This window comes from Microtus oregoni, unplaced genomic scaffold (genome assembly GCF_018167655.1).
Source record: "Microtus oregoni isolate MIOR12 unplaced genomic scaffold, Mior012 000043F_ref0000047, whole genome shotgun sequence".
NCBI lineage: Eukaryota > Metazoa > Chordata > Mammalia > Rodentia > Cricetidae > Microtus > Microtus oregoni.
The window spans coordinates 10,884,954-10,903,286 of record NW_024543210.1 but is presented as its reverse complement, the minus strand read 5'-3'; the positions used below and the strand labels follow the sequence as shown (position 1 = coordinate 10,903,286).

Sequence of the window (18,333 nt, the reverse complement as noted above, 5' to 3'; positions counted from 1 at the left end):
CTCTTGCAAACCTATTGAGTGAGCAAACTCAAGAGTTTGCCTGTGAGAGAATCCAGAACTCACCCTGTGTTCATTGTACTCAGCCTTCCATGAGTCTCTGCTGCCCTAGGTGGGGCCCGGAGTTGTAAGCACTGGGCTCCATTTCTGGGTATTTTGTCCTTCTGCATACCACCCTAAGAGGCAGCAGAACTCTGGAACTTTCCAATCCAAAGTTTCATATTGTTCTGATGAAAGTTCTGTGCTTAGCACCTGACTCGCTAAGCACCTGCCCTGTTTCTGCCACGTCTGTGTAGCTGGCCTGGGCCCACCAGTCTGGAACCCTGGGCACTGTGTCTGGAGATATAAGCTCTCCTGGAACCATAGACTTCCCTGGATTTTCTGGATCAGAGTCTCAATGCTATGTGCCTACTTCAGCTCCAGGTGTAGTCAGATTTTTCTTTGGACCACCAGCTCACAAATAATGGCATGGAGACTTATTATTAATTATGAAAACCTGGCCTTAACTATTTCTTATAACTTAAATTAATCCATTTATTTTAATCTATGTTCTGTTGCATGGTTTGTTAACTCATCTTTCCATACTGCCCATGCTGCTTCCTCTGTGTCTGGCTGGTGACTCTGCCTTCTTCCCAGAGTTTTCTCTCTTCCTGGAAGTCCCACCCATACCTCCTTTCTAACTATTGGCCATTCAGCTCTTCAATAAACCAATCAGAAAGCATTTTGGCAAAGACACATCTTTACAGTGTAAACAAATATTCTGCAACACCAGTCTCTTTCTCAAATTCAGGGCCTAGCCTTGAGCCCAGAACAGGGCCTGGAGGGTGCATGTGTTCATGCTTCTTTAGGGTATTCCAAGGATTTGGGTTGATTAGGAATTGCTAGACCTGAACAAACACCTTTTCTACCCCCCAAAACGAAATCTGACCCCTTCCTGAGGTCTCTGAGGAGATCAGTCCTGGGATCCAGGCTCCCTTTGCCATCCTGATGGCCCAAAGGAACTAGTGTCTGGACCATCGGTGATGCATCCCTGCATCCTGTATCCCTGTGGGACCATATGCTGTGCATGTTCAGCCCGTTTGGCTGGCCAGGGTGAAAGTCACATTAATTTGGTAGGAGTTGTCCCTGAGTTATCTGAGACCCTGAAAGCCAAAAGGAGTGGTCCTCTCCAGATCCAGGGTCCGCAGTATGTTCCTGTTAGGACACACTGATAGGAGGACTTCCATAGGGCCTAGGAGAACCGTCCATCCTCCCAGAGCCAGCTCCAAGGCCAGTAGACCAGGATGGGCCCTGGGTTTATAAGAGACAGGAACACAGGCCCTGGGTTACATCCTGGGTACCCCTTTAAAGCCCTGTGTCACCCCACCACCAGACCCATTCCTCTCCAGGGTCTATGAGGTCAAGTCAGAGGACACAGAACTATGGTAATCAAAGGACCAGTGCTAGGTAGGCGGAGGGGTTTAGAGCAGAGCCATAGCAAGAAAGGCACAGTCTAGAACCTGTGGTGACAGTCCCTTAGTGATCTATGTATGGCACAGTCTGGAACCCGTAATGATGGTCCCTTAGTGATCTATGTGTGGCACAGTCTGGAACCTATGATGATAGTCCCTTAGTGATCTATGTGTGGCACAGTCTGGAACCCATGATGACGGTCCCTTAGTGATCTATGTGTGGCACAGTCTGAAACCTGTGATGACGGTCCCTTAGTCATCTATGTCATGGTCTCCATCTCTGAGAGGTGGGTATGGGCAGCTCTGTTCTTCCCTCTACTACTCCCCACTGGCCACTTCATTGACTTCCTGGTCTCAAGATGTCCAGGGGCCTACAAGAGAGACCCATGAGGGTCAGCTCTTACTCTGTAAAGTCAGGCAGCCCCTTGGAAGGATGACTCCCAGCCTCGAATTTGGCCGGAGTAAATGGAGCAGCCCCTAGGACTTGCCCCTCTCCCCTACAACCAGATCTAGGCCACTTCAGGGGTATAGTTGTGGGAGTCTCTGGGTAGGTCACTACATAGGATGGTACTAATTCAAGAGACACCCCCAGCTGCCTCCTAGGTGACTGCCTTGTGAATCCTCCCTGAGCCCTTTGGGGAGCTCTGGCCTTCCTCTGTAATTGGCCCACCTTCTTTCTTGGTTCCAGGATGTCCTTGGGTGTGGCCTTGACCTAGCCAAGAACAACAGCTTCCTCAGCTTCCCCTTGGTGCTGGCTCCCTGCTCAGGATCTAGCCTGTTTCCCATATCCAGGGGAAGCTCCCTTTGTGTAGCAGAGGTGTTGACAGGGTTGCCGTGGAAACTATAGTCCCTTTTCCTCCTCTCTGGGAGCAGAGTAGCCATGGAAGCAGTACAGGGTGGTGGTTGCCCCTCTAGGTGTGGACAGGGAAGGCAGAGGTCAAGGTTCACAGGAAGTGAGAGGAGGCCAGTGAATGCCACACCCAGGACCTCAGTTCTGGGCCTCCTTGGCCTCCTTTCAGTCCAGCTCTGCTGGTTTAACAGGCCTAGGGCCTGTGGTAGCTCTGAGATATCCCCTTGGGGGTCCATGAGGCTGCTGCTCTCCCCACCTTTAGGAATACAAGGGACTGGGATCTTTGGAAAGGGAAGAAGCTGTCCCTGGGACCAGCTTGGAAACAATGTGGCTGTATCAAGGCTCGAGAGATTGGTGCGAGCCATGCCCATGCTGATGCTTTTGTGCTATTTCAGGCAGGATTGGGGGTAAGCTATGGAATCCAGGGTCCTAGATTTGAATTTCAGTCCTGCCCTTCCACAGCACTGACCCTGGGCCAGCTGCTCACTTCCCTGACCCCCTACTCCTCATCCACACAGTAGGGTGCTGGCACTTGTATCCTAAGCAGTTCATATGGTGATATCATCATGTCTTGCATAGTCTAGTGCATAGTAGGCACTCCGAAGAACTCATGTGGACTGCAACATGCTCCGTCCACATAGCATGTGCTGTATACAGCTTCCATCCACCCTGATTAGACCACGGGCAGTGTTCTAGAAAAGTCCCAGGCTTGGGAACCCCTGTGGACCTGGGCTTGCCTCAGTTTTGAAGGTCAAAGGAAGAAAATGCACGCCAGGCATGAGGCTCTGTTCTGGCCTTAGGGCTGCAGTTGGGACTGTTCCCTAGGAGCTTATAGGCTTGCCAGGCAAATCTGAGGAGATGACCACGGGATGTGTTTTCTATCATGTGTGTTCAACCTGAATGTAACCCAGGCTAGCTGTGAATGCAGCCATCACAAAATCTATCTACCTAAAACATCAAGACTTTTGTTTTTAAACTGGGCAATTCTCAATCATGAATTTTATAGATAACAGCATTGTGTTGAGGTGTCACAAAAATAAGAAACTCTGCGTGTGTGTGTGTGTGTTTGTGTCTGTGTCTCTCTCTGTGTGTATATACATGTGTGTGTCTGTGTGTGCCTGCATGTCTGTGTGTCTGTGTGGTAATAGTGGTGGTAGCCCATGGGGCTCTAAGTTGGACATCCCTGGAATTTAATGTATGATCCAAGAAAATTCTACTTTGTCCACTATAGCCTAAGGGAGCCCAAAGGCTGGCCACACATGCCTTGTTTCCCTCACTACAGCTGTCCAGAACAGGGGCAGAGGCCCTACCTTGACCATCCAAAAGCTAGGGTAGTAGTTCCCAAGCCTCCCTATAACCTGGGCCCACCTTATTGATGCTGGTCCCCTCTACCGCTCCTCCCCGCTCCCCGGGCCCCCAGAAGCTAGGGTGTGGTCTCCCAGGGAGAAGGAGCAGCATTGCCTCTTGTGGAAGCCAAGGTCTATAGTCTTTGCTCTACCCTAATCAGTGGGCCAGTGACCCTGAGCCCTGGCCAGGGGAAAAGCTCAGACGTGAGTTGTCTGTAGCTGGGTTATGATCTGGAATGCCCTATGTGTTCATGGGAGCCTTCCTGACCCTGCAACGGAACCGTTCTCTCTCACTTCATATTGTACCTACCAGGAGGACCTTCCTGTTCCACCACTGGGTCAGCTAGCATCTACCAGGATGCATGCCAGGGGCCGCCCAAAACAGAATTCCTCTAGCTCTCTGTACTAGTCAGGGTACTGAAACAGACACCACAGCCTGGGCCCTGTAGGCAACAGAACCTCTCCTCCCACAGTTCTGGAGGCCTGTGGTGTGCCATCAGGGTGGCAGCATGGTTGGGCTCCCCCCACCCAGGGATGGCCTCCTGGCTGCTCATTGCAGCTCAGCTGCCTCTGTTTGGTGCATACACCTGGAAAGAGAACATTCAGAATCTCGTCTCCAGCACTCTGTGTGTCTATGTGAGTGTCCATGTAAAGGCTAGAGGTCAGCTTCACATGTGTCTATGTGTGTCCATGTGAAGGTCAGAGGTCAACCTCACATGTGTCTATGTGTGTCCATGTGAAGGTCAGAGGTTAACCTCACATGTGTCTATGTGTGTCCATGTGAAGGTCAGAGGTCAACCTCACAGGTGTCTATGTGTGTCCATGTGAAGGTTAGAGGTCAACCTCAAGTGTCTTCCTCAGTCACTCCCTACTTTGTTTCTTGAGATGGGGGAGGTGGGGTCTCTCATTGATCCGGGGGCTTGTCAGTTCAGCTGGCCAGTGAGCCCCAGGATCCTACCCCTCTCCACCTCTCTAGTTCAAGGATAAAAACAACACCACACCTGGCCTCTCTTTTTCTTTTATGTGGATTCTGGAGCTTGAACTCAGGTTCTCATCCTTACACAGCAAGTACTTTACTTGCTAAATCAGGCCCTGCTTCATCACCGTTAGGAGCTCATTGAACCTGAATTGCCCCCTAAATGACCTGACTCCAAATACAGTCACTATGGGGTTAGGGCTTCAGCTCTCAACTGAAGTAGTAAAAGATGCCGTTCAGGACATCCCAGGATTTCTCAGGGCTTCTACCCTTACACCCCGCCTTCCTCTGTTTGGTGGGGCTTCTGATAGTGTGCTGGTCGGGATAGCCTTTGGGTCCTCTGCCCAGACCCCAGGTGTGCACAGCTCCACCTCTGTTCCCTCTGCCCAGACCCCAGGTGTGCACAGCTCCACCTCTGTTCCCTCTGCCCAGAACCCAGAGACTCTTGGAACTTTTGTCGGAAATGACCTTGCTCCCTCCTTGGTCATGGGAGCCACCAGAGACACCTCATACTCAGTGAGCAGCCTCTAAGCCAGAGTAGTGATGTCACAGACTTGTCCCTCCAGTCACTCTCCTGCCAGTCAGTCACTCTCCTGTCAATCACTCTGTGCACCCCTGAGGCATCAGCTCACAGACTGATAGGAACAAATCCTGGCCCAGCACTTTTATTCTTGACTACAACCACTTTACCCAGATATATTCACACCTTTTCATGGGTTTGTTAAGCTGTACAACCACCCCCACAGTCATTATGGCGGAGTTGCCATCATTTCCCTAAAGAAATTGTATAACCATTGGAGCCCCCCAACACTGGCAACAGCTAACCTACTTACCATCTCTTTAGAGAGCTATAGCCCGCATATTTTATAATTATGAAATCAAATGAGGTCTAGCCTCTTGTTCCAGGCTGCTTCTACTTAGCATAGTGTTTTCAGGGTTTATCCACACTGTAATGTGTATTGTACCTTTTCCTTGTAGTGAATATACCACACTCCTAAAGACATTTGGGTTGTTTCTACCTTTTGGCTTTAAGTAATTTTAATATAGTTAATTTATCAACTGCTTGTTATCATTAGTGTGCCATGCTGGGGATCAAACCCATACCCTTGTGCATGCTAGGTAAGTGATGTACCACTGAGCCATGACTCCAGTCCTGTAAGTGGTTGTTCAAAGAGCTGGAAGAGCCTCATGCTCCGTTACAGGAGGCTCGCTAGTTTTTCTTCAGTGAAAGCAGTAGTTCTCCGTGGTTAGCAGCAAATAGTCTCTGGATGTTAAAGTTCGAAGCAGTACTGGGAACTTTTAGACTATATTCCAAATAGGAAACTGAGTCAATGGCTTACCCAAAGGGAAATCTCTGCCAGGCCCAAACCCAGCCTGCATCATGTCCATTTTCTAGGAAATCCCAAGATGCATCCTGTCTGCCAGATCAGAGCAGCACTGGCTGGGACACCCAGGACACTGTATCCCTGAGCCCAGGCCTTTTCTGTGATGCCTGAGTTTGGCAACAAAGGTCACACAGATCCTTTTGCCCGAAGAGGGTTGTTCAGAAGTTTGCCAGGTTGTGCCCAGTGCTGTAGCAAATGCAGCTCCCCTGCAGCCTGCTCCATGCTCATGAACCCAAAGCCACAGAAAAGGGGGGCCCCCACCTCTTCTTGCTTCTGCTTTTCAGATTGAGGAACCTTCTGGGAAGTCAGAACTAGGAGGAGGATACCTTTTGCTTTTTTTTTTTTTTTTTTTTGCAGCCTCTGCTGGGGGTGGGGAGGCACGGACTCAACAACTTGCCATCAGAGATTCTAAAGGCCACTTTAGTACCCCGGTGTCTGTGGGTCAGTCATGGTGAAGTTGGAGAAGCAATAAAGCACCTTCACTGCTAACCTAGACCTGAGGGAGGAGGCAGGGGGAGCCTGGGGAGCCCACAGAGTCTAGTGAGGCTGAGGGAGGGGTGGACAACACAACAGGGTCCTTCCCCACATGTAGTGGTACCTTATACCCACTAACCATCTCATATTTATGCTTGGACTCTGGCAGTGGCCTTGCTGGGAGGGCTGGTGGATTCCCATTTCCCCAGTGAGGAGTCTGAGATTAGGAAAGCCCCATGTAGGTGAATAGGAGCCACAGCTGGTCCTGGCACCCAGGTCTGGCTGTCTGTAAGTGGTTGCCTCTGGCTGTGCCCTCTTTTGCCTTCAGTGAAAATGGTAGAGACGATGGGAAGGGAGGACCTGCTGCTAGGTCTGCGGCTGGTAAGCACCAGAGCCCACTCTGCTGAGAGCACAGGATGGGACCAGCAAGTCTTCACGATCCCTTGGGGTTTCTCACACTCATCAAACAATTAACCTACTCTAGGGCCTCCGAACTCAAGGCAAGGCCCTCAGAGGGAGAGCCTTCATTTGAATGTTCAGCTTTCCTTAGTAAGCCTGAGGAGCCTTGGGGAGGTGGGCAGGGGGTGGGTGTGGGCAGGAGGTGGGCAGGGGGTGGGCAGGGCCAAAAGAAGGTATCAGAAGATGCTGAGAAACAAACCTGAGTCCTCTGGAAGAGCGGCCAGTGATCTTAACTACCAAGCTCTCTCTCCAGCCCAAAAATAAGTATCTTAAGTAACAGCTCCCTGTGGCTCCAGCTACTGCAAGCTGAGTAGGAGGAGCCAGAAGTTGGAGGCCACCCTGAACAACATAGGGGAGATCCAATCTCTTCTGAAAAAATGCAAATTCTCAGACCCTTCATCCAGACCTTCCAAAGCATCAGTCCTGCAGGCAGGTAAGATCCTTCGGAGGGGCTCTGTGTTTGAGAAGCAGTGATACTGTCTCAGCCATCTGAGCCCAAGAAAATCTCTCCGGCAGCCAGGGGTGCAGTCCACCCCCAGGACCACACAACTTAGCCACTCCCTTAATTGAGGTGTCTAATTAGTGAGCCATCCAAATGAGTGTGGGGTTTCCATCGGCTACTACATGTGCTCGTGTCCCTCTGGTGTGGCCGGCCATCTGTTCCGTTACAGCTCATTTTAAATAGTTTCTGTCACATAATTAAATCGCAATGTTCTACTTCAAGAGAGAAATCAGAGACTTAGGGAAAGAAATAAGATGTCCTTGGTGTTGACATATCCATCAGTCTGTGATGGTGTTTGCCCTGGCAGTGCATGAGAAGGGAAAGGCTGGGCACTAGGAGGGGCTTCCAGCACCACTGAGGTAGCTGTCACTGGGAAGTAAGAAGGCTACCACTGAACCATCAGTGTTGGATCTTCAGGGACGGACATGGACATTTTCCCCATCACCCTGTGTGGCCTCACAGCCCTTTAAAATTATTTCTTGGTAGTGTGTGCTTGTAGTCCTCATACTGGGAAAGTGGAGACAGGCTCAAAGGCTAAGAAGCCTGGGGAAAATGGCACCCAGTTCAGACAAAAAGCCAAGTTTGACCTGCAAGGTTGACCTCTGGCCTATCTACTCACATGCATGCACATACATGTGTGTGCGTGCACGCACAAACACACACACCCTGGTTTCATGGAATGATATTCAGCTTTCACTCTGTGTAACCCCATTATTTTCCGTTTCTTTTTAAGGAGATGCTGGTTTCCACCCACTAAAGTGAATTTTCTAATCCACCAGTATGTGACACCTGACTATTAGAAACCACAGCAGCAGAGACAGGGTCCGCTAGAGGATTGTTTCCTAGGAAACCAGTGGTGGGTGTTGATGCTAGCTGTTGGGTGAGACCAAAATGATGACAGATGTCAAAACAACACGCAAAGCCCATACCAGCAAAAGGACCAAGGCCTCGTGCGATTTGGTGTCTATGAAAGAAGAAATGTGTCCTTCCACTGTTTTTGTGTCTGTCTGCAGAGAGGTTCCTGGGTATTTAGGTGGCCAGGTCACAGCTCCCCAAAGTGAATAATCCTCCTGTATATGGAGCCTTGGAATGTCTCAGCCTGCCTCAGCAGCCCAAATCGGTCGGAGTATAGTTGGCAAAAGGGGAGCCTGGAAGCTGGGACAAACCATGGGACAGAAACCATGCTCCTGTTTATGCTGGAGGTTCCCAGTATGCGGGGGGGGGGGTGCCTTTAGAATGAGATAGGAGACAGATGTTTTCCTGATTGCATCATCTGGCTGGATAACCAGCTGCCTTGCTGACCTCGAGCTCCCCGCATTCTCTTTGCTCCTTGTAGGCAGCTTGGGTTAGTCTGTTGTCATTGTTGATTTGTTTTGTTTCTGTAAGCAAACACACTTGAACTATGATTATTTAGGAAATTATAAAGTGCACGTAGACAGCTCTGAAACCGATGAGCTCCAACCTGCTCTGCAATTTAAAAAACTGAGACATAATTCATATGCCATAAAATAGATCCTTTATGGCACATTTCCCTTCAGTGTTGAGAACAATATGACCATCATCAGTATATAATTCCAAAATATTTTGTTATATTTAAAAAAAAAATCACCAAACACAGCCACAAGCAAAGACTCCCCAGTCCTGCCTCTCTCCCTGGAGACCACTGGGCTCCTTTCTGATTCTGGACATCTCATCTGGATGGAGCCTAGCACTGTGTGGCTTTTGTGTCTGACTTCCTCCCTGCTGAGGCATGCCTGCCTCAGTATTTCAGCTCTTCCCCTGGCCTTACAGACCACAGCTGGCTTATGCTTTCCTCGCCCGAGTTATGGTTGTGTTGTGTCCATTTGGGGGCGACAGTAAGCATTTGTCTTCATCTCTCTCAGGTGTGTATGGGGAAAGCCAGATCCTGGGTCATGAGGCAGCTGTGTTGAACTCTGTAGGGCACCTGTTAGACTGCTTTCTAAGGAGCCTATCCATTTTGCGTTTGCTCCACCAGTATGTGAGGGTTGTACTTTTCCACATCGTTGACAATATTTGTTATGTCTTTTTACTATAGTTACAGTTATGAGTATGAAATAATTTTAGTTGTATTTGCTTAATGACTAAAGAATATTACATGTATGTATGTACTTTTTTAGTTTGTGTGTTGGGCATTATAAAATAGGTTTAATGGCCATTTGTATGTGTCTTTGGAAAATGGGCCATTCAAAACCCTTTTCTTTCGTATGTGCACACAGGTGCACATGAGTATAGGAAGTGTATGTGTGTGTGGAGGTCAGAGGTCAATTTTGGGCCTCATTTCTCAGGAGCCACCCACCTCATTTGTGAGACAGGTTCTCTAGTTTAGCCGGCCTGTCTAGTCTCAGGCCCCAGGGATCCTCCGAGGGGCACTCCTTCCTCTGCATTCTTTGAACTTGGTCCTCACTTCTCTGTCTTGTCTTGGGAGGAGCATAATGTCCTGGGTTTTAAGTGGTTCCCACTTCAACATGGACATTTACAGTTAGAAGTTTCCTTTGGGCCTGTCTCCACCGCATCCTGTGAGTTTTGACATTTTACATTTTGTTTTCTGTTTCTTCCAGTATTTCCTAATTTCCCCTGTGATTTCTTCTCTGACATGTCAGTTGCTTAGGACTGTGCTATGTAACTCCCCCGTGTTTACAAATCCCCCATTTTCCCTCCCAATACTGAGTTCTAATTCCATTCCTTTGAGTTTCGCAAGCACACACTGCCTGATGTCGGTCCTAAACTCACTGGGTCTTGTTTTACAGCCCCACACTCAGTCCGTGCTAAAGAACTGTCTGTGGGTACTCAGGGAGAGTATGCATACTTTGTAAAATATCTGAGGGCCAATAAGATGGCTCATAGGGTAATGGCTCTTGGCATCAGGCCTGATGACTGAGGTCAATGACCCAGACCCACATGGCAGAAGGAGAGAACCAGCCTCTGCAAGCTGTCCTTTGACCTGTACACACCAGCGCTGGGACATACACCCCATGTACCCAAACAAAATAAATACAGACAGAAATATATGTGTGTGTGTGTAAGAGAGAGAGAGACAGAGAGAGATAGAGAGAGAGAGAGAGAAGAGAGAGAGAGAGAGTATTTTGTTTTTGTCATATGTGCACACGTGTGTGAGTGCAGGTATGCATGTGTTGAGTTAGAGGACCGTTTTTAGGAGTTAGTTGTGCAATAAGTCACTAGAGCCTTGACCCACAGGGCCATCTCGCTGACCCCAACATGTGCCTTTCTTGCACAAACACACTGATGCTTTCCACCAGCTTCGGGGTCTTGCACACGAGCTCTCGGTGTGCCTTCCAGCTTCTGCTCCCTCCTCCTGTGTGCTGGGCCGTGTGCCTAGTGCTTCCCACACTCTCTGTCACACCATTCCTGCAACCACCAAGACAGAGAGAATGTTCTTATGAACAGATGAAGACAGCAAGATGCAAAGGGCTCAGGACCGCTTGCCGCACTCCACAGGCCAGTTACTATGTTGTCGTTGTCCTAATTTGACCCTTATCCTCAAGGAACAAGCAGAATTGATGGGATCACTCCCGCTGTCTGATCCCAGAACTCATGTCCCACCTCCCCTCCCAGCTCCCTGGACCGGCGTCATCCCTGCTTAGCTCACCTTTCTTGTCTGGTCAGCGTAAGGATTACAGTGGACCTAAGTGGGTCAGTCAACAAGCACTGAGTCCTCCTGCTACTTCCAGGTGACATGATAGAGGACAATCCCGTGGCCCCAGTTGCTTGAAGTCACACCAAGTTTAACTTGAAAACAATAAACCGGGAGTGGATAAGAAATTGTGTAACCCAGTGTCTTTCTCTTCCACCCCTTGTCCCACCCCCAACCCCTTCGCAGAGGCCAAAGGCGACAAAGCTAAGTGGGTGTTCACCTGGCCCCTCATCTTCCTCCTGTGTGTCACCATCCCCAACTGCAGCAAGCCCCGCTGGGAGAAGTTCTTCATGGTCACCTTCGTCACGGCCACACTGTGGATTGCCGTGTTCTCCTACCTCATGGTGTGGCTGGTGAGTGACAGCCCCGCCCAGCCTCTCCTAAACTTCGGTTCTCCCTGTGGGCATGTCGCTGGCCTTGCCGACCTCAGTGTCTTTCTCAGTAGAAAGTGGTACTAACATCGTGCCCTGCTGTGTGCCTGAGAGTGGGCACCATGCATTGTTCCCTCTGAGATGGGAACAAGCGTTGGGAAGGGAGACATACAAGAGGTAGCTCTGGTGGGATGGGCATGCTGGCCCCCTCATTTCTAGGGTCCTCAGAGGAATGTAAAGCCCTCTGTCAAAAGTTACCCCTTTCTGTGTGCCAGACACACAGGGCAATTTTATAGAAGCCCCATTTGGCCTCATGACATCCCCCATGGAATAAATATTTTTAGTGTCCCCATTTTACTGGTGGAGAAACTGAGGTATGAAGAACCCACAATTGTCTGAATATCTGGGGCTAATGATAGAATTGGAAAACGCCTGTTTCCTGTAGGGGGCTTAAGAGGGGTCTTGGCTCCAATATGGCTGGACTTCCATGCATTGTCTGTCAATTGCATGCACATCATTAAGTCATTTCCTTTTCCTCTTCACGAAGAGGCCAGCATCAGGGACGGTGAGGAGGGCTGGCCTGATGAGACAGTGGGGCCAGGAGAAGTTCTCCACGAGCCCAACGGCCTCTTTCCCTGCCCTCTAGAGGAAGGATGCAGGTTAGCCGAAAGGATGGATTGTGGCGAGTTGTACAGGGCCTTGCATACTCTAGGCAAATTCCTGATACTCATAACCTGCCCAAGAGAACAAAGTGGAAGCCTAGTTCTTTCTCTTAAGATCATTGCAACTGAGCAAGTGACTCACTGACCCAACGTGAGCCCTCCTATGAAGTTGGGGTGACCACCACTGCCTCTCAAGCCTGTTGGCCCATTGTTAGACACCTGCTCCCCAACCAGCCACCATCTCTTTTCCCTTCTTCCAAGCCCTGTGTGTGAAACGCCCAAATGTTGGATCCTAAACAGCACGTGGAACTTTTTCTTTTTTTTTTTTTTGTTTGTTTGGGGGGCCTTGTTTTCTTCCGTTGGTATGGAAAAAGAGCTTGAAATTGTTTCTACCCACACACATCCCTAGAAAAGATGATTCTCAAAGACAACAGCAGCCACACCTTAAAAGAATTGATTCTCACTTCTTACTTTCCTGGGGTAGAATGGAAAAAAAAAACAGCCGTCTTTACATTTTTATTTATTTATTTATTAAAGATTTCTTCCTCCTCCCCGCCACCGCCTCCCATTTCCCTCCCCCTCCCCCAATCAAGTCCTCCTCCCTCATCAGCCCGAATAGCAATCAGGGTTCCCTGCCCTATGGGAAGTCCAAGGACCACCCACCTCCATCCAGGTCTAGTAAGGTGAGCATCCAAACTGCCTAGAGCTACAGTATTGAAAACAGCTTGGTATTGGCATAAAAACAGAGAAGTCGACCAATGGAATCGAATAGAAGACCCGTCTTTACATTTTAAAGGGAATCGTGATGTTTCTTACGAAATCATAAACCCAAAACATGACAAGTTAAAAAAATAGAGTATTTTGTGACATTTGAGTAGGCATGGGGATTAGAAAGGTCAAATTAAAGAATTTGTGAAATTCTTTCTTCTCTCCTTACGGAAAGGGTCAGTACTGTTCAAGGAGCTCTAGGTGGCAGTTGGATGGGACACTCCTACCTTCAGTATCTTCATTTACAAATCCTGCTTTTGTTCTGAAAAACCAAAGTCCTAGCCCAGGTTTGACTAGGGTCATGGGAGCCACACTGCTGGGCCAATCTGGCCTGTGGTATATGGCCCTGAGTGTTGATGGCCTCAGTTTGGGCTGTAAAGAAGACAGTGCCTCTGAGCTCACCTTGGTCTCTACGGTGTGTCTGCTCTGGTGGCCAGTGATTCCTCCATTATGTCCTCATGAGGCCCCAGGGAGAAGTGAAGCCACCAGGCTACCCACGACCCATTACCTTTAAGGCTGTCACTTCTGAGGGGTTAAGAAGAAACCCTTGCAAATGTCAGAGGTGCACACCTTTAACCCTAGCACTCGGGAGGCAGAGGCAGGAGGATCTCTGTGAGTTCGAGGCCAGCCTGGTCTACAGAGCAAGTTCCAAGGCAGCCAAGGATACAAAGAGAAACCCTGTCTCAGTTTTAAAAAAGCAAAACAACAACAAAGAAAAAAGAAAAAAAAAACAATGTCAGTGTCAAGCAGAGGAACCTTCAAATGGACTGTTCTCTCAAAACCACAGTTGGGGAAACTGAGGAACAAAGAGAAGCTGGAAACATGGCTCTGCTTTCCACTCAAAGCCTGCATATCTGGAGGCTTGGAACACTGGGGTTTGAGTTCAGGGTAGAATAAAGTCCATCCCTCAGACGCTGAAGTATGTGGACATTCTTACATATCATGCCCATCTGCTCCCCCTGCTGTTTCTTAGCCACACAGTCCAGTGGTGTAAGGAGAGTCAGTTCTATCAGCTCCACATGTGGTAGCTCAGTTACTACCCTTAAGATGACCAGCGTCACCAATTCAGAACTCATATGTCACAGCCAGTGGCTTGTGCAGACAGCTCTGGTCAACAGTGTGAGCTCAGTGATGATGGACCAGTTAGGCTGCTTTTATCCCTTTCCTGATCCCTCCTTCCAAGTCCAGGGCATGTTAGCTTTGTGCCTCTGTCTGATAAAATGAAGTGTGTCTATCTGTCTGTCCCTACCCAAGAGCAGGGGCACCTGGTAGGGTGTTGAACCCTCTGTCAGTGTGGGCAGTGTGTTCAAACTCATCTGTTGTTCTTCTCCCAAGGCTATTTCTGTAATCTCCACATAGTGGCGAAGCCTGACTCTCTTTAGTCTGGGACTCTCAGAACCTTGAAATCTGATTGCTCTCATTTTCCTGTCCCCATAGAATACAAACAAATGATTGAAATAGAAGGAAACATTGCACCATGACCATGTGGTCCTGGCCAGGTATTCATATTACACTTCCTCATTTCATCTTTGCCGTGAGCCCACGAGAGGGCTTCGGCTCAGAGAAGCGAGCCTGACTGTCCAAAGTCATACAGCAGTTTCTGGGACTGGAACCATTAACCATTGTCCTAGTTTCATTACTGTTGAAAAGAATACCTGGACAGAAAACAACCTAAAGGAACTTAAGACTGCTAATTATCACATGCACACTCAAGAACAGAGAGGGAAGTGAAGGCATGGATGCTTGGGGCTCAGCTTAGGTTCTTCCTTCACTCTTCTACAGTTCAGGACCTAAGCCCAGGGAATGGTGCTACCCGTAGTGGGCTCAGGCTTCTCATATTAATTAACACAATTAAACAAGCCCCCCCCCACATGCCCACAGGCTAACCTCATCTAGACAATCCCTCCTTGATACTATCTTCCCAGGTAATTCTGAGGTTATCTTAGGATTTCTGTTGTTATGATGAAAAAGTATGACCGAAGGAACTTGGGGAGAAAGAGGTTTATTTGGCTTATGCTTCCACATCACTGTTCATCACTAAAGGAAGTCAGGGCAGGAATGCAAACTAGGCAAGGACCTGTAGGCGGGAGCTGATGCAGAGGCCATGGAGGGGAGCTGCTTATTGGTTTGCTTCTCGTGGCTTGATCAGCCTGCTTTCTTATAGAACACAGGACCACCAGCCCAGGGATGACACCACCCACAATGGGCTGGGCCCTTGCCTATTAATCGCTAACTAAGAAAAAGCCCTACAGCTGTATCTGATGGACACATTTTCTCGATTGAGGTTTCTTCCTTCCTGATAATCTAACTTGTGTCAAGTTGACATATTTCACAGCTGAAATATGATCAGTTCTGAAGGACACCGCTGCTAACGGTCTCTGAAAAGAGGCAAGCTACAGCCAAGGGGTAAGCCAGGGTGGTCCAAATGCCTCTAAGACTTTCTGTCTTGCTGTCCCAACGTTGCTGCTAACAGCCCCAGCCAGCTCTCCGGTGTCATTATCTCAAATGACATTTGCTGGCAACTGTGTGACTATGCATCCAAGATCTTCTTGAGATGCCTTTGATCCAGCAGGTTTGTGTCTTGGAGTTTCTCCTAAGGAAGTAAAGAGATGACAATTCAGAGATTGACCTACAGACACACTGATGAAGAGGAGATTGGAGCATTTGACTGGGAGTACACGCTCCATTGCAAGCATGGTGCCCATGGGCATTGATACTTAACTCTCTGGTTCTTATTTGTCAGAACAATAGTGTCTTCCTCACCAGTAGGCAGTAAATAATAGAACAGATAAGATTGTGAAAGTGTAGTGGTTTGAAGAAAATGGCCCCCAAAGAGAGGGGCACTTTTAGAAGGCCTTGTTAGAGAAAGTGTCACTGTGGAGGCGGACTTTGAAGCCTCCTATGCTCAAGCCACTCCCAGTGCCTCAGACCACTTCCTGTTGCATGCACAAGATGTAGAACTCTCAGCTCCTTCTCCAGCACTATGTCTGCCTGCATGCTGCCGTGTCCCACATGGTAATAATGGACTCAATGTCTGAAACTGTAAGCCACAACAATTAAATGTTTTTCTTTATAAGAGTTGCCATGGTCATGGTTTCTCTTCACAGCAATAGAACCCTGACTAAGACAGAGAGTAAGATACTTTTGTGGAGTGCCTGGAATCAATAAATCCTCGATAGAGATCCAATAAGAAGCCATCGGAATATTAGTGAGGGATGAGTTATAATGCACAGGCCACACAGTGAAATCTAAGCATGGTTGTAAAATGTGTTCAGGTGGTGGTTGTGCATGGAGACATATTGGTGGAATATTATTACATGAAACAAGCAGTTAGGAAATGGATAGTGATAATATGATCTGACCTCCCTTTTCTCCTAACATATACTCCAAAAGAATGGTCAAGGATGTACAGACCTCTTCAAATGGTTCCCAGACCAGCAGCTTCAGGGTATTAATCACCTGAAAGTTGTTAGGTCTCATGCTGGGACTCTGGGGCAAGACCTGGTGGTCTGGTTCTAACAAGCCTCCAAGGGATTGTCTATGTCCCCAAGTTTGGGATCCACCTACAGATGTGATGTGTTAGTAGTGGTTATTGATGGCTCTTAAAAAAATGGTAGTTAACTGTCATTTTCATCTTATTTTATAAAAATGTTTAATGTGGGGCTGGAGAGATGGATAAAATCAGTGGATAAAAACACTGGCTACTCTTCCAGAGGATCCAGGTTCCATTATCATCACCCACATGACAGCTCACAACCATCTGTAACTCTAGTTCCAGCAGGGGACCTGATGCTTCTTCTGGCCTCCTTGGGTAGTACGTGCATGCAAAACTCTCATACATAATAAGTAAATAAAAGGAAAAACCATTTCAAAGAAAGTTTTTAAAGCAATAAGCAGTTAATACATGATCAGGGGAAAAAAACAAGCAAAGATTTCCTTGCTGAGCATGGTTGTACTCACCTTTAATTCCAGTGCTGGGGAGGCAGAGACAGGAGAATTTCTGAGTTTGAGGCCAGCCTGGTCTGCATAGTTCCAGGCTAGCTAAGACTACATAGTAAGACTCTGTCTTAAAATTTTCTTTTCTTTAAGATGCTAAGGCTGTGGCTCCCTTGGTAGAGTGCTTTTCTGGCGTGCATAAAGCCCAGGGTTCAATCCCCAGCACTGCTTAAACCAGGTGCGGTGCTGCGCGCCTGTAAGCCCAGCTTTTAGGAGGTAGATGGAAGCAGCAAAACTCAACATTCAAGGTCACCCTTAGCTACAGTAGCACGTTCAAGGCCAGCCTGGGTTACACGGAACCTTGTCTCAGAAAAAAGAAAAAAAAAACTTTAAAAATAAACCATGTTCAAGGTTTTTCTCCTAATTACAACAATATCACATTTAACTTAAAGCACACAGGGTAAGGACAGTTTCCAGGGCTGCACTGTGAGTTCACCCCGATCTCTGACCCTGGCCTCTTCTGCAGGTGACTATTATTGGATACACTCTCGGGATCCCTGACGTCATCATGGGCATCACCTTCCTGGCAGCAGGCACAAGTGTTCCAGACTGCATGGCCAGCTTAATTGTGGCAAGACAAGGTATGGACCGAGCCTCAATGCCTGCACCCCCGGCAAGCTCCCCGTCTCCACTGGCTGAGTTAGGGCTCTTACGAGGGGCTATTGTCAGGTCCCGCTCAGAGACAGCTCATGGTGTCTAGAATTTGTCATTTATTAGATTCCCTTGTGGAGAGACTCCTGTTGTGTCGCTGTTCCTGAGGAGACATGAGCAAATTTCTGTTTACACCACATAGGGCACCCGTGACAGACTAACGAAATGTTGTCATCCAAGTCTAGCTTGGGATTACTTACAGAGCATGGGTGAGCAAGGGGCTACTTACAGGAACATGGGAAATCTCCAAACAGCTGCACCGCTAGGAAGTTCCACCCCACCATGGATGACAACCTCATTGATGGAAGTGCATCACAGAATCCACCCATTAGTCCTTCCTGTGCAGGCCCGAGTGGGGAGGGGGATGCTAGAGCTGACAGGCTTTGTGTAGCTGGAAGCAGGGGGTAGTGGTAGGGAGAAGGATGATAGAGCCAATATACTTGTGTAACTATGAGGCAGGGGTAAGCAATGGGGAGGGGGATGCTAGAGCCAACAGGCCTTGTGTAGCTGGAAGGCAGGGGTGAGGGATAGGGAAAGGGATGCTAGAGCCAATATGCTCGTGTAACTAGGAGGCAGGGGTGAGTGGTGGGGAGGGGGATGCTGGAGCTGATAGGCCTTGTATAGCCAGGAGGTAGGAGCAAGTGGTGGTGGAATTCCTCTCCTGCTTGAGCAGTTAACCATAGGCCCAATTGTCTCTGTATTGTTCTCCTCAAATTGTTGTTATGACTAAGGGCCAAGGTTATCTCTGTTCCATGATGGATATGGAACAATC

The 18,333-nt window shown here is 48.5% G+C and overlaps 1 protein-coding gene across 2 annotated transcripts in view; it reads left to right on the top strand.

Annotated features, from left to right (window-relative positions):
* Slc24a4 (solute carrier family 24 member 4) overlaps positions 1-18,333 on the top strand; it is a 142,984-nt gene that overhangs the window by 112,734 nt on the left and 11,917 nt on the right. For both annotated transcript variants that reach the window (XM_041633204.1, XM_041633203.1), the window contains exons 13-14: positions 11,300-11,466; positions 17,377-17,491. In XM_041633204.1, the coding sequence (XP_041489138.1) occupies positions 11,300-11,466; positions 17,377-17,491 (282 nt within the window). The remainder of the gene's footprint in view (positions 1-11,299; positions 11,467-17,376; positions 17,492-18,333) is intronic.